Source organism: Bolinopsis microptera, chromosome 11, assembly GCF_026151205.1.
Source record: "Bolinopsis microptera isolate Bmic1 chromosome 11, MBARI_Bmic_1.0, whole genome shotgun sequence".
In the NCBI taxonomy this organism is placed as follows: domain Eukaryota; kingdom Metazoa; phylum Ctenophora; class Tentaculata; order Lobata; family Bolinopsidae; genus Bolinopsis; species Bolinopsis microptera.
In genome coordinates this window covers 13946596-13961446 of record NC_087082.1, presented here as the reverse complement: position 1 = coordinate 13961446, position 14851 = coordinate 13946596, and the positions used below count along the sequence as shown (strand labels likewise).

The 14851-nt window shown below is 37.1% G+C and overlaps 3 protein-coding genes across 3 annotated transcripts in view; 1 reads left to right on the top strand and 2 right to left on the bottom strand.

The window, feature by feature from the left end:
* The window catches only part of LOC134823482 (ABC transporter C family member 10-like), a 35864-nt gene extending 26894 nt beyond the window's left edge, over window positions 1-8970 (top strand). Inside the window, exons 24-42 of the mRNA XM_063834958.1 lie at window positions 380-530; window positions 639-772; window positions 984-1150; window positions 1311-1515; window positions 1655-1764; window positions 1955-2043; window positions 4439-4561; window positions 4769-4833; window positions 5044-5153; window positions 5375-5472; window positions 5710-5846; window positions 6016-6104; window positions 6246-6316; window positions 6834-6930; window positions 7046-7182; window positions 7294-7442; window positions 7588-7692; window positions 7798-7928; window positions 8074-8970. Coding sequence (XP_063691028.1) covers window positions 380-530; window positions 639-772; window positions 984-1150; window positions 1311-1515; window positions 1655-1764; window positions 1955-2043; window positions 4439-4561; window positions 4769-4833; window positions 5044-5153; window positions 5375-5472; window positions 5710-5846; window positions 6016-6104; window positions 6246-6316; window positions 6834-6930; window positions 7046-7182; window positions 7294-7442; window positions 7588-7692; window positions 7798-7928; window positions 8074-8259 — 2354 coding nt within the window. The 3' untranslated portion in view covers window positions 8260-8970. The remainder of the gene's footprint in view (window positions 1-379; window positions 531-638; window positions 773-983; window positions 1151-1310; window positions 1516-1654; window positions 1765-1954; window positions 2044-4438; window positions 4562-4768; window positions 4834-5043; window positions 5154-5374; window positions 5473-5709; window positions 5847-6015; window positions 6105-6245; window positions 6317-6833; window positions 6931-7045; window positions 7183-7293; window positions 7443-7587; window positions 7693-7797; window positions 7929-8073) is intronic.
* Window positions 1-14851, bottom strand: part of LOC134823488 (double-strand-break repair protein rad21 homolog A-like) — a 901854-nt gene that overhangs the window by 885495 nt on the left and 1508 nt on the right. The window lies entirely within an intron of this gene.
* LOC134823649 (uncharacterized) overlaps window positions 9238-14851 on the bottom strand; it is a 33667-nt gene continuing 28053 nt past the window's right edge. Inside the window, exons 19-29 of the mRNA XM_063835183.1 lie at window positions 14031-14057; window positions 13557-13694; window positions 13130-13257; window positions 12836-12920; window positions 12450-12606; window positions 12227-12292; window positions 11310-11506; window positions 10673-10757; window positions 10427-10497; window positions 10165-10311; window positions 9238-9945 (exon numbers count right to left, since the gene is read on the bottom strand). Coding sequence (XP_063691253.1) covers window positions 9790-9945; window positions 10165-10311; window positions 10427-10497; window positions 10673-10757; window positions 11310-11506; window positions 12227-12292; window positions 12450-12606; window positions 12836-12920; window positions 13130-13257; window positions 13557-13694; window positions 14031-14057 — 1257 coding nt within the window. The 3' untranslated portion in view covers window positions 9238-9789. The remainder of the gene's footprint in view (window positions 9946-10164; window positions 10312-10426; window positions 10498-10672; window positions 10758-11309; window positions 11507-12226; window positions 12293-12449; window positions 12607-12835; window positions 12921-13129; window positions 13258-13556; window positions 13695-14030; window positions 14058-14851) is intronic.

Sequence of the window (14851 nt, the reverse complement as noted above, 5' to 3'; positions counted from 1 at the left end):
TTTAACCCTCACACCCGATTTGTCGAGTATTCGGCTGAGTAGACCGGGGTGCTGCATAGACCACTCATGATCCTTAGCTGAACGTCAACGACGCTCACCCCACGACCAGGCAGACAGTGGGATTTGAACCCGCAACCTCACAATTGCAAAGCTGGCGTTCTAACCAACTGCGCTACCTGGCCGTAGCGCAGTCTATTTGACTATCTGCTCTTTCCTTGCCTATAGTTTTATGCCCAGTGTTTGCTTATGTGCATGCATTTTTTATTGTTGCACTGAATATTGAACAACCTATGAGTTATAAAGTTATACTTATAATTAAAGCCATGACGTGGTCTTTCGCAGAGCAACTCTTTCGGTTTTAAGCTGATTTACCTTTCAGGCCTGGAGTTGCTGGTGCAGCAAGGGAAGATTTCGGAGGATACGAAAGCTAAAAAAACACGTGGAGGCGGTGGTGGCCGAGGAGGTGGTGGTGGCCGAGGAGGTGGTGGTGGCCGGGGTGGGGGTCGTGGTGGTAAATCTGAAAAAGTAGAGTAAGTTCTTTGACAGTATTTATTACTATCACTTTCGAATTATGATTTGCTAATTGCAATACTAAGTGCAAACTTTAGTTTTGTGTTGTTCAAAGTGAACTTTTTCAGGTCGAATTCGGGAAAAGATGAAGCAGAGGAAAAAAAGAGCAGTGGAAAAGACGGAAAAAAAGGGGGCAGGGGAGGAAGAGGCGGAGGAGGAAGAGGAGGAGGCAGAAAAAGATTTGCTAAGGATGAAAACGGAAGTAAGTACAGTAAAATCCGTGCTTTCTTTCAACAGATATTTATTTTTGTTAACTCCCTTAACATTGCGAACCTAATACAAATAAATTATAGGACACCTTCTGAAACTATCGAGAATTCAAATACCTTTCTTTTTACAATCACAGTCCTTCGTTGCATCATTGAGATTGCGATATAACAATTTAAATATATGATTATCTCCTTGTTCGGTAGACTGGGTAATAAAGACAGGAAAGGAGGAGGACGGGAAGCTGATCCGAGAAGAGAAGGTAATGATAGGTCACGTCAACAGAACAGTATACGCCAGATTCATCAAGGACTTTAAGATCAGTCTTATTCTCCTGGCCCTTTCCCTCATGATCATCAACATGTGCATACAGGTATGATTTGCTTAACATTAGTATTATATCTCTGCTGGTTTATTGGAATGCGATTAGAGATTAAGAATATTTAAAATTTACAGTCAGGTTGTCAACATACCAAGCTTTAAGATACAAGTGATACATTCCCCTCAGATATAATTATAACAATCTTCCACAGACAACATCAGTGATATGGCTAACTATGTGGACCAGTACAAACAGAGTGGGTTACCTTGACAACAGCACCATGAACCAGACCCAGTTAGAGAACCACCATATCCAGAACATCTTCCCCGACTCTAACTCTAGCGATCTCTACAATCAGAGCGCACTTTATCAGCATGTTTATAATAAGAGTAACCACGACAGAGTGTACAGCAAGGGTAGGGTCTTTATAAACTATGTGTTTATCAGCTGTATTTATAAACATGGCACATACGTTTCAGGAATAGTTAAGAACAAAAACCTCTTTTTTTTAAGTTAAAAAATATTTTCTTGTGTTTGAAATTGTGTATTTAACAGCACTGGACGGGGTATTAGAACTACATCGCAACGCGTCGCGTAGCAACGAGTCAACACTATTAGAGCCCATCGTAAAAGAGGACCAAGTCACAGGATACGACGCTACTTATGTGAGTAGATAACCTTTTAAACCATATAGCCAATAGCCATATATGGTAATGTTGCCATGACAACAATACCTTATATATAACATTATCTGAGGCCTTCATATCGGTCCAGAAGGGTAACACAAAAACAAGTTTCGAATAAGAAGTTTGGTTTGTTTAATCTGAGAGCTCCTAACCACGGTTATGTTTCCAGGTGTTCTTTACGAGCAGACCTACACAATTCTACATTCTCTGCTATGTGACAATCGTACTTACAGCTATATTCACCAACGTTTTAAACAGGTCAGGGTTGTTTAGTAAGAGGATTATTTTGAACTGTCCCAGTGTTTCACTCTGTTTCACTGTGTTTCACTGTGTTTCACTGTGTTTCGCTGTGTTATGGATATATCATATAAGGCTGGGTTGAATTTCACACTGCACTGAGTTAGCAAACACATATACAGGGTGTTTCATAAATAGTGTCCTGTTTTTGATTTATTGCATGATCAAAAACATTTGCTACCAATTAATATGCCAAATATGTAATAAGTCCTACATTGGGGAAACTGGTAGGTTTAAAAGAAGTAGAGCCTGGGAACACTACAAATCAGTAAGGGATGGCAACAAATCTACGGCCATGCAGCACTACCTAGAGGAGCATGCAGACATTTCAATGCCAAACATACCGTTTCGGTTTATAGTTCGAAAAAGATGTAAAGACTATGTGGACCGTCAATTGTGGCAGTCGGTTCTAATAAAACGTGAAAACCCAGAAATAAATACTCAATTGTCTGAGTCCGTAAATGAAGGTGATTGGATAAAATATACTTGGAAGTTAATGTAATATTGAACTTATAAACATAGATAATTTTTGATTAATCAGTTTTATGAAGGAGCTATCTTGGTAAAATGTTAGTACTATGAGGAATTGTTCACGGTTTGTTGCGGTGTGGATTCTTTTAGCCATTATATTTTATGTTTCTTTTGGATAAATTTGTGATTGTTGTTGTGTTTCAAGATGTTATTTTTTTGTTGTTGTTATATTTCGTAGTATTAATAGATTATTTTAACATTGTATCTTTGCAGCTATGTAAGTTTTCAGTACGTCCTGTTTATGACAAAGGCATGTAGCCGAAACGTCGACAAAGAATTATGTTTTAACACACTGAGTGGAGACTCTCATTTCGTCAACTACAATTAAAAATATTGTCAAATTTAGTACAAATGAAATAACTTTTCAAATTTTGGTTTTAAGTGTAACAAATATATCAAAAAATCATAAAACACAATACAATTTGATTCAATAATTTATTATCTGCTCGAACCATCGTCCTTTATTGGAGAGCACATGTTGATATCGGGTGAGGCAGTTGTCTACTGCAGACTGCACTGTGCTCAACTGTATTCTCCTTGCCTCTCTCCTGATATTCTGCTTAAGTTCTGCGGTTGTTTTAGGGACTGGATTGCTATAGACTTTACTCTTGAGATATCCCCAGAGGTAGAAGTCGAAGGGGTTGAGGTCGGGGGAGTATGGGGGCCAGGCAAAGTCTGCATTTCGGGAGATGATCCTCTCCTTGAACTGCTTCTCCAACCACGCAATACTCTCTTTGCTGCAGTGGGGAGGAGCCCCATCTTGCATGAACCAGCACCTATCAAGCACATGCTTTCTCTTAAGAGCTGGCACAAACTTCTTCTTTAACATCTCGATGTAATTGTTCTGATAGTGTCTGTTTTTCCGGTCTCACCATCCTCAAAGAAGAAGGGACCAAAAATACCATGATACCCGATACCCATCCAAGCTGTGACTTTCTCTCTAGTGATAGGCGACTCAACTGTTGCATGCGGGTTCTCATCTGCCCAAAACCTACAATTTTGGCGATTGACATGACCGCTCAGATGAAAATGAGCCTCATCTGAAAAAATTATCTGTTTCAAGAATTCTGAGTCAGATTCGATGCGATCAGCCATTATGTTGCCAAATTCGGTCCTTTGTTCTCTATTTTTTGGAGTTTGTGCCTGTTTGATTTGAATTTTGTAGGCAAACTTCTTCAGCTCTTTCCTCAAAATTCTCCAAACTGAAGTTGTCGATAACTTAAGCTCCCTACCAAGTGTTCTGGTTGACCTCCTTGGACTGTTCTCCAATTTTCTTTGCACCCTTTTGATATTCTTCTCAGAAAGAGCAGATTTCGGCCTACCCGTACGCGTGTTCTTAATCAGGGTACAATCAGTTTCTAGCTTCTTTACAAGACGTCGTATTGTCCTATCATCAAGTTTGCTGAATTTAGACTTGTTCTTCTTCTGTAGCAGACGCCTAGCACTTGTCACACTGCCTCCACAAATCCAATAAGTCTTCACAATATCGAGTTTTGTTTCTTTTGTGAACCCCATTTTTCTCAAAATTCGACTTTTTGGAACAGAGCCAAAAAAACTAACAAAGTTGAATCGCTGGAACAAATGAGCTTAACAGATTAAATTTGTAAGCTTTATGAACTAATGGCAACCAATAATGGGAATTTTGCTCCTTTATAAACAATTTTATTGTTTTTTTAAATCAGGACATATTTTTTGTATATTTTACAACAATCCTCTCCGACTCCACTACCACGGAGCATGTCTGAGAGTGGTAACAAACAGAACCATTCCCTGAAACATTTGGCCACAGTTTTATCCAGCTCCTTAATAAAATTTCCTCTTTCAGGATTTACGTGAAGTTGATGTGTTTCAAGTTATCAAAGCGCATGTTCATGAGAATGTTGGATACACAGTTCGCAGCAACATCGCGCTACTACGACGAGACACTAGTCGGCAGAATTATCAACAGGTAAATTTATTCATTGATTAATCAATTAACTTATTAATTGGTTTATCGACCTTTTATTAATGTCTCGCACTTATACTAGTATATTTAATGTCATATTATCTCTTATTTTCATTTCAAATAAACTATGATCCTCTCAAAATGACTCTGGACATATTAAAATAATATGTGATATAATATTTATATATAATGAGTTGTCCTGTTTTCTAGGTTCACAATGGATATGAACAATGCTGAGCAGTCTGGAATAAGAAGCATTCTTGCGCTAATTATGGGTAAGCCAGTGTTTGATATACTGTCAGGGAACTGAGGATGGTTGAGGGCATGGGTATTTTCCAGATATTTATTGAACAAATTTTTAAAGATTTTATTAGTTTATTAAATTAATAAACTGATAACATCTTTAAAACATTTTTAAAATTATTAATGAAGAAATCCGTATTCTGATGCTGGTGATATTTGGCTGATGTTTCCGCGAATTTCAGGTATTCTTGGTAACATGAAGTTTATTGTAATGCAGTTGTTTGTCTCCTGGTATGTCATCCTCTTCTACATTCCTGCATTCTTCGTCATCTTCCAGCTCCAGAACTTACAGGTTATTTAGTTATTCTTAGAACATACTGATTATTCTTTTACACACAATTTGTTACTTTACATTGTAAGGCCACTGATCTCCGGGAGGAATAGATACTGCGCCAACTGTAACGATACCATTTTGCATCCGAATGATAATTAACGGCTTAACAATTATCAAGTGTAAGGGAATATGATGCAATGTTTGTTCCTAAAGTCCTAATAAAACCTGTTCCTTTTCAGCTGCAAACTTCAAGACAGAACAGACGTTTGACTGCAGTATTAAGGACACCAGTTATTGAGTCTATTACTAACATCATGGAATCAGTCACTTCTATTCGGTGAGTTTGTAATTTAACTATTATAATCTGAACTTAATCTAACTTAATCTAACTTATACATCTGAAGATTTTGTCCTCTACATTGTAAAAAAAGAAACTTTTTTTTCCCAATTTAAATCTGAAACAATTTAACATGAATACTATGAGTATGTTTGTACTGTCAAATGTCACTGAATTAGAATATAAATTATTTAAAGGTTCAAACTGTACTCCTCCTCTGACAATTGTAAATTTCAGAGCGTACGGAGTAGAGAAATACAAGCTAAAAGAATTTAATGATCATCTGAAAAAGAACGCCTGTTCCAGACTTTGGGGGATATATTTTGGTTCATGGACGGGACTCTACATTTGTTTCATTAGTGTCATCTTCGTAGGTATGTCTTTCAAACTATTTTAGTACTCGGAAATTGCCATTCAGATAGCATATGACAACTTTTTATTGACTTAAACTATGGCTGATGGCCGACAAACTAAGCCGGGAAATCAAACAAAGAATTTAAAAGCTAAATAAAAATGGTATATTTTCACTGGTGATTCTCCCAGGTTTTGCCTCTTTGATGAGTATCGCTGCGTGTTTGTCTGGATATGTACACCCTGCCCTCATGGGAATAGCCCTTCTCTATACTTTCCAGGTCTGCCTTTCTTATAACTTGTTAGATAACACAGCTGTAAACAAACATTCCATTAATTACGTTTTCCTCTTATTACCAGCTGCTTTAAAATGAAAGTGAAAGCGGAGGAATGCTTTATGCTAACATTAGAATCCTCTTCAGGTGACAAGACAAGTATCAGGACTTACTAAAAAGTACGCTTCGATGGAGCAAAACTTTAGCGCAGTTGAGAGGTATAAATTCTGAGATAAAAGCGGTAATTAAATTACAGCTTTTATTTGTGACCTTTCTTGTCTACCTGATAGTACATATCAGTGATAGTATGTACATCTACAACAACGGTCATCGTTTGAATTAATAATTTAATTGTACGGTTGGATCGAAAGAGTTATTCAAAGTGCCATATATTGATATACAGGGTGTTTCATAAATAATGTTCTGATTTTTTTAAACAATTAAATTATGTATGTTCCTACACCTCATACAATTGAATTCCCAACTTATAGTTATATTGGTAGGATCATAGACGGCACTTTTTAATACAGTCTATCTTTCGACCGTTCAGTTGATCGAACGATGATATTACATATTGATATTGTAATGGATTAAGGCCTAAGCATAAGAGCATAAGGGACCAATCATATATTACGTAAGCCAGATTTTTGACCTTTTCATACCCCCCCCCCCCCCCTCCCTTCTTCCTTTACTATTGTGTATAAATTAGCCTAATAGCGTTTCCAACCCCTCCAGGTTATACCAGCTAGAGGATGAAACCCCTCCTGAGTACGATTGTCCTACATCAATTCCTCGACCAAACTGGCCACAGTACGGCTTCATCAAAATCAAGGTGAGTACATCAGTACAACCGTTCGCGTCAGAGCTAGAACTTTGAATCTACTTCTAGCACATAAATAGGCTGGGTTGAAGTCCAGATTCAAGAGATTGACATTAAACATCCCCAGAACCTGAAATGTCGCTACGACGAGGCCCTGGGTGACGTGCTGCAGGATTTAACGTTCGACATCTGTGCGGGCCACAAGATCGGGGTCTGTGGCAGAACCGGATCCGGGAAAAGCTCGTTCGGGCTCGCTATGTTGAGGTAATGTTCTGAGCCGTTTTTGATATTTTAGATCTACATTTGTAAACACCCTCAGTTATCGCTGTCCATTTAAATCCGAATAACAACACAGCAATCCTTTTTCTCCTACAGAATGCTCCCAATCCGTGAGGGAACCATTACGATAGACGGCATCAATATCAATGAAGTTTCACTAGGGAAACTGAGAGACTCCATTACTATCATACCTCAAGAACCCATACTTTTTGAAGGAACGATCCGACAAAATCTTGATATATCAGGTAAAACGAGGAAGTGTAAATTTCAAAATCCACCATTACTGTGCCCAACATTTAAACAGACATTGGACAAATGCACGTGTTATCATCCAGGCTCGCAACATGACCAGTTAATGGCCAGTTAATGACCACTTAATGACCACACCAGGCAAAAAGACAGATGAGCAACTCTGGACCGCTCTGGAGATCGCTCTTGTCAAGGATGCTGTCTCGGACATGCCGGACGGACTTGACACTAAAATAGTGGACGAGGGTATGTCGTTATTTATAAAAGTTCATTTTATTGTTGCAAAATGAGACTTTTATCTGCCATTGATTGTGTTCCTGCTCAGTCTTGTTAATTTATTCTGTACCTCAGGAGATAATATCAGCAAAGGACAAAGACAGTTGATCTGTTTTGCCCGAGCTTTCCTTCGAAATACCCGGATCTTCATTCTAGATGAGGCAACTGCTGCTTTAGATGCAGATACAGATCAGAGAATACAAAGGGTAATCTTTTCGCTTTACTTTAAACTTTCAGATATTTTCAGCATTCATTATTAATCACCATGAAAGGTAATATTAACGTGATAGTATTAGTATTGCCATGACATTCTAGTCCTACCATAAAATTAAAAGGAAATGTTTCCTCCAGGTAATATCAGACCGGTTCAAGCAGTGCACAGTGATCACAGTAGCCCACAGAGTAAACACCATCGTGGACAGTGATATGATCCTCGGACTGGAAAACGGCAAAATTGTAGAGTATGACACCCCGCAAAACCTTTTGTCCTCCAACAAGTCAATGTTTAGGAGATTAGTTAATAAGAGTTTGTCGTGAAGTGATACATCATTATTTCACTATACTGATAACGTTGCTATGAGAACTGAGATGGACAAATACCGTGATTTAGAATGTGAACGTTTATATGTTGACCGTGACCGGATCCAAACAGAATCAGTCATGTAATCACAAATGAATCGAGCACAGTTTTTATCTATCTATATACTAGGACTGATCAGCAAATATTTGTGGTTTTACTTTCTGGAATTTACTGAGAGAAAGATTGTTTTAAATAGTTAAATTATTTTACTTCAGTTCAGATAACTAGCTGACTAGCTTTACTGTTGAGAAAGATGACGTGGTCATGGGATATCTTGACCCTCTTTGATAATGACCCCTAATTATGAAAATTACCCTAATTACGGATAGGAAACACGATATTTTCTATGCTAGCGTAGGATTATGACCATCGCCATTCAAGAGTAATTCTAATCTATATTCAGTCGAAGGGACTAATATCTATGTTTGGTCACATTTTGATCAATAAAAATCATTGAAGATATTCAATGAGTTTATATGCTGAAATTTTAAAGACTTTTGTACATAGTGTACATGTTACGATTATGTTAATTTGTATCAGAAATCAGAATTTGGATAGATTATTTATTTTTAACTTCTACTAGAATACACTTGTGATGCATTGATAAAATTATTGTTAACAATTTGATGAACGCGTATTGGGTCAATACAAGTTCTACTGTAGGCTTCAAAAGAAAACAAGGCGTATTTAATGAAAGTGCATCTGGCATATATAAAATAATAAATAAACAAATTCATGATAAAATACATCATATAAGAGAATCAACTAAACAACCTAGTTTACAAACACGCTCTGGCACGATTCTAGTTAAGGGGTCGTTCACATATTACGTAATCAGCTGAGGGGGGTTCCGAATGATTACGCTAGTGTAATTTTGATTTTTGACACAATAGCTATGTGTAAAACTGATTACGGAGGGGGGGGGGGGGGTAAAAATGATCCAAAAAATGATAACGTAATATGTGAACGACCCCTAACTGTACGGTAACTAAATCTATATATATAACTAAAAATGATCGTTTCTACAAAGTATTCAAATTTAAGTTAACCGCAGCCAGTCAAGAGTCGTGGAAAAATATATAAAAATTCTTAGAATGCTTGAGCATGGAGTTTGATTAATAAAGATAAAAAGTTAAAAACTGTCAATTTTAGGTTCAAATTAAAAAGCTTGATAATTAATATCAAAAACCATTTTTAGCGAAACAAATTTCTATGATAGATCTATGTGATATTCTACAATGAATAATGACTCTGCTCAATCCTATACCAAAAATTATTTGTCACCTATTCCTTCTTTCACACCATGACCTGTCATTTTAAGATTATTGTCTTCATTTCCCTTGTTGCATATTGGCCTGGCAGTAGTGTTCACAGCTCCAACTTCTTCATCATTATCAACTTCATCAGGACGTCAACACAGCGGGCTCTTCTGCAGCTATACCCCGGGATAGGAATCATATCTCACTTAGATATAACACAAGATAACCTCATCTGTTTCCTTCATCTGTTGCTCTCTGCGCTAAAATCATGGATCTGAAATGTTTTACACGCTGATCTCTAGTTTCCAGCTCTATCTTCAGCGCTTGTCTCCGTCTCAGAGAGGACTCGAGCGATGTGATGTGGATATTGTTTTCGTTTATGTCCTGATGAAATATATTCTGTTATGAATGAGACAGAAAGCGTTTTGTATTTTTAAATAAATTATACATTTTTATATAAATTATACTAACGGGATTGCTGTCAACTGCCGAGCCATATGAACGGTATGACTAATTTTTCGAGTCATCAGCTCAAGGGATGGGAGAGAAATACGATCCAAATGTATTATGTATAAAATGTTTCATCATCATGTTAATAATAACCTTATCATTATCTTTGGATACATCCTCCAACTTTGCCACCTTGGCAACGATCAGGTTGTTGTTGTGTCGCAATCTTTCAATTGGCCCCAATAATCTGTAGTCGTACTCCGGACGGGGTGTCCAAGTTGACTCGTACAAGTCTTCTTGCTGAAACGATCCGTGTTTAGTTGCTTTTCGATAGATCAAATACATGCGAGCAATAATAGGACACATTTAATTTTGATCTCAGAACAGGAGCGTTGAAACTGAACAAATGTCTTACCACAGCGAAATCAGAGGTTTCAACTCGGACAGGTGGTCGGTCTTCTGAGCTAGACACCTCTCCGAAAGCACCTGAAAAATTACGATTCATACGTAGAGGAACACAGGGCCGAAATTTAGTTCTGAATATAATAAATAATCACTCACTTTTCAGAGGTGATCTGACCACGGTTTGACCGATCACAATATGTAGTTGAGGTAGATGGCTGGGAACCAATAATATTCAGTCTGTTGATCATAAACTAACCTGAAATATTTGGTCTGATAGACGCTCCAGGATCCACTAAACCGCAGACTTGTAACTGTTCCACTAGGCGTGTCTTCTCGGCAGACTGAAATATAATCCATGTTCAGTGATTGAATAGTGGAAACACCTATTTGAAACCGGAGCAGTGATATCATAAAAGACGCGGCAAAACTGACAGTCAACCATGAGGTTCTGGTATAATTTCAGGCGCGCGATTAATATAATGAGAAATTCTAACGTGCGCGCGAAAATGTGGAGGCTTTAATCAGTAAAGTACTTTCGCGCGTGACGTCTTTGTCGTTATATTCGTTATACTGTCAGTTTGGGAACTGTTAACATGTGGCTTCCTTCGGCTATAACATGTGGAAAATACACTCTCGTTATGAGTAAATATGCATTGCATACAAGAACCATACTTTTATTTTAATGAAGCACATGGGACTGAACTAAGAGCTAAGCATTAAGCAAAGCTTATGTCATGGAGTTTTAATCAAGCTTTTCATCTAGAAGTAAAACTAATTCGTTATACTATGGAGCCAGGATGAGATTTGTATTCTGAGTGGGCCGGTAGTACACAAGTTGATACCCAATAATAAATATAATAAATTAATTTTTAGCAAAGTTTTATTAAACTCACAGTGAGGGAGTGCGTAAGTTGAGAGAGAATCCTCCTCCTAGAAACTAGCTCAGTATTAGAGTGTCCTGGTTGAGGGTGTCCTGGTTGGGAGTGTCCTGGTTGGGAGTGTCCTGGTTGGGACAATGTTGCTAGGTACACCTCTCCTGCTATGCATCTTAAGACAGAGGTTATGCCGTGTGTACGTAACTCAGATACATCTGAAATACGTTCATTTTAGGGAGGCTTTTTTACCCGTTTCAACTCTGAGGTCAGTGAATTTTCATGGAATTGTCTGTAGTTCCAAGAGAACTATTATTATATCCCTTAATATACTGTAAACATCAGTATTGTATAGCGATAATAAAATGCCTATGAGTTCAGAAACTTAGTCGCGATAGTTTCAGTTTAGGTTGTTAGTCAGTGTTTTGTTAAGCACTTGTTGATAGTAATAAGTAAACCTAGTACGCAACTCACAACTAGGGCTTATAATTAGGGGGGGGATATATAATTACAATAATGAGATTGTTTGCAAGGTGGGATTAGGACAATTGGTAATCGCACTATATAGTGACAGGACTATATAGTGACAAGCTGATATTTGTCATTATATAGCGTGCAAAACGCACTTTATAGCGACAGGACTATATAGTGACAAGTTTATCTTAAGTGAGTCAGGTATCGGTGATACCTGACACTATATATAGTGCGGGAATCGGACAATATTGCAAATCTTACATAAAAGTATGCTAAGAATGTAGCACTCGGTAGAGTTGACCATAAATCAAATTTCAACTTGATAAGCTTGTCCTTTGCAATCAAACCACGCAGAAGATATATAATTACAATAGAGCTTATAACAAAGCTATAACAAAGCTTATAACAAAGCAAATTATAAATAGCTCCCAAAATACAAACAGCTCCCAAAATGTAACATTTACCTGGCCACAGTTTGTTATCGCCCGTCAAGCTGCAAAGATGAGCTAGATACTGGTTTATACAATCCACTGAAATGTAAAACTTTATTTCCAAAACATACGTTCATATGTAAAACCCTTGTGACATTAAACGTATAGCCGGAGTATCAATAGGAGTGAAATATAATAACATAATGTAAAATGATATTATAATATAATAATACTAATAAGAAGTATTGAAACTAACATTTTCCCATGGGTTGGGATCGGTTGAACTTGTCCTGTAGGAGTTGCTCTATAGCAAGTATTGACACAAGACTCTTTAGTTCGTGAGCTGTAGAACGGAGATCGTAAAGGAATCTGGTGTTCATGTTAGAGTACGAAGAGGTTACCATATTCATTACCTGAGAGAAAAAATAGTGAAACAGCTGGCAGAAAGTAGATAGTCGTAACAGAGTCCTATTATTACACGATTGCACGTCTTCTTTTAAGCTAAATTTAGTAATTCCTAAAATTAAACATAATTCTCCGATGGAAATAAGACTAGAAGATTCCTAATACAGATGCGCAAGTTAACCTTATACACAGAAAGTGAAGCTCAGTAACTTTCATTACTTTGGCATACAAAATTACCTGGGAATTTTCTTCAGGCGCCATTTCTAGTAACCTCAAATTTATAGTTTTACATATCCGGCTTGGGGTGTATGTACACGTTTGCCTGTTATTAAAAACGAGATTTGAAAGAGCTTTTTAAAATAAAACAAATAGTTTTGTTAATTATTTAGATTTAAGTATCAGTCCACTATCGTAGACACATTTTTATCATTTTAATTAATGCAGATCTGAGGTTTGGTGATCTAAGCAACATCTTCGTAATCACTGATTGATAAGTGGGAAAGAGGAAGTGAAAGAGAAAGTGAAACTAACATTTCCTTCTGAAGGGAGAGCCGGTGGAGTAAGAGAAGCGTGAAGATATCAAGTTTACTATTCAACGCCCGATCAATCTCTGCCTCGCACAGCAACTTCGTCTTTATAGAGGCAGACAACATTCGTATCTGATAAATTAAATGTTTATGATTAATTTCACTACAAAAACATATCTAGGTATTAACATAACTACAATGTAACATCATAGAGTTATTGTGTTACATACTAGTTACAGCTTACATTGCAACTCAGCAGTCAGTTACAAATGGTAGATTACTACTGAATAGTTATATTTCATACTCCAACTACCGAGTGATAAACCAAGTTACAACTTTACAAATATTAAAAACTGTCCAATCGGAGAGCTGTTTCCAAGTCACGTTACTCAATCTAACCGATCAAACAGCGGTGTTCTATTCACAATTACCTGTAAGTATTGGAGCATAACAACAAAACCACAAAATCCTCTTAACCCAAAGTTCTCCATCCGCAAGGTTAGTAGCCACATGGAATTGAGACAATCTTGAAAAGATCTGTCTTCAAACTTTTCTTTGATTTGATGCATCTGTAATAAGTTAACTGGTTAATTTGCAGAATTATTTGTTGGTGAATATATTGATATTAACGGTATTATTGATGAATATATATTTATTATTTATTGATAAATTCAACTATCTAATTAATCAGTTATGTAATTGATTGTTTAATTGTGATATTATGATCGGTTGATTGTTTGATTAACCTATAGTAAGACCCACTATACCCTATCATTTGTCGTGCGCGGTATATTTAAATATAAAAATGCTTTGATAGTATAATCCTCCTCATCGCAGCAATCTTGGCAAAATTATTTCAAACTTAAAATTAAATACCTTAGTACTTTAGTACAGTAACAACTTACAGAGGTAAAAACTAAGCAATTGTCCAGCTGAAAATTTAAATTCATTCATACACGGATCAGTAAAACTAATCAAACGAAAAGGCTACCCGGAGATACAACAACTTATTTCTTATAATAAATGGCAACTCAATTTTCGTCGTTAATATCAGCAATCCTTTTAATTGACCGGATCTTGATAATATGTAATTTGTGTCACATTTAAAATTAGCTGTTGTATCCCCAAAAGCACAATTAGTTTGAAAAAATTTAATTTGTAAGGATTTGAAACTGGATCAAAGCCGAATATCTGATCTGTTTGAAGGCATGTCAAAACAAATGGGCCAGTTGGTAGATCACCGACCGGCTATAAGCCGGCTACTAACCGGCTATAAGCCGGCTTATAGCCGGTTAGTAGCCGCTTACATTTGTTGTTGAGCGACGGCTATTAGCCGGTTATAAGCCTGTTATTAGCCATTTTGGTATTAAAAGTGGTTATAATCCGGCTATAAGCCGGTTATAAGATATTAACTCAACTACATCGTACTGAACGATAGTCAGGAGCCGGCTATAAGAAATTCAGTGAAAACGGCTACTAGCCGGTTATAAGCCGGCTATTAGCCGTTTAGGTATCGAAAGTGGTTATAAGCCGGCTATAAGCCGGTTATAAGATATTAACTCAGTTCAGTACGATGAAGTTAAGTTAATATCTTATAGCCGGCTTATAGCCGGCTTATAACCACTTTCGATACCTAAACGGCTAATAGCCGGCTTATAACCGGCTAATAGCCGTTTTCGCTGAATTTCTTATAGCCGGCTCCTGACTATCGTTCAGTACGATGAAG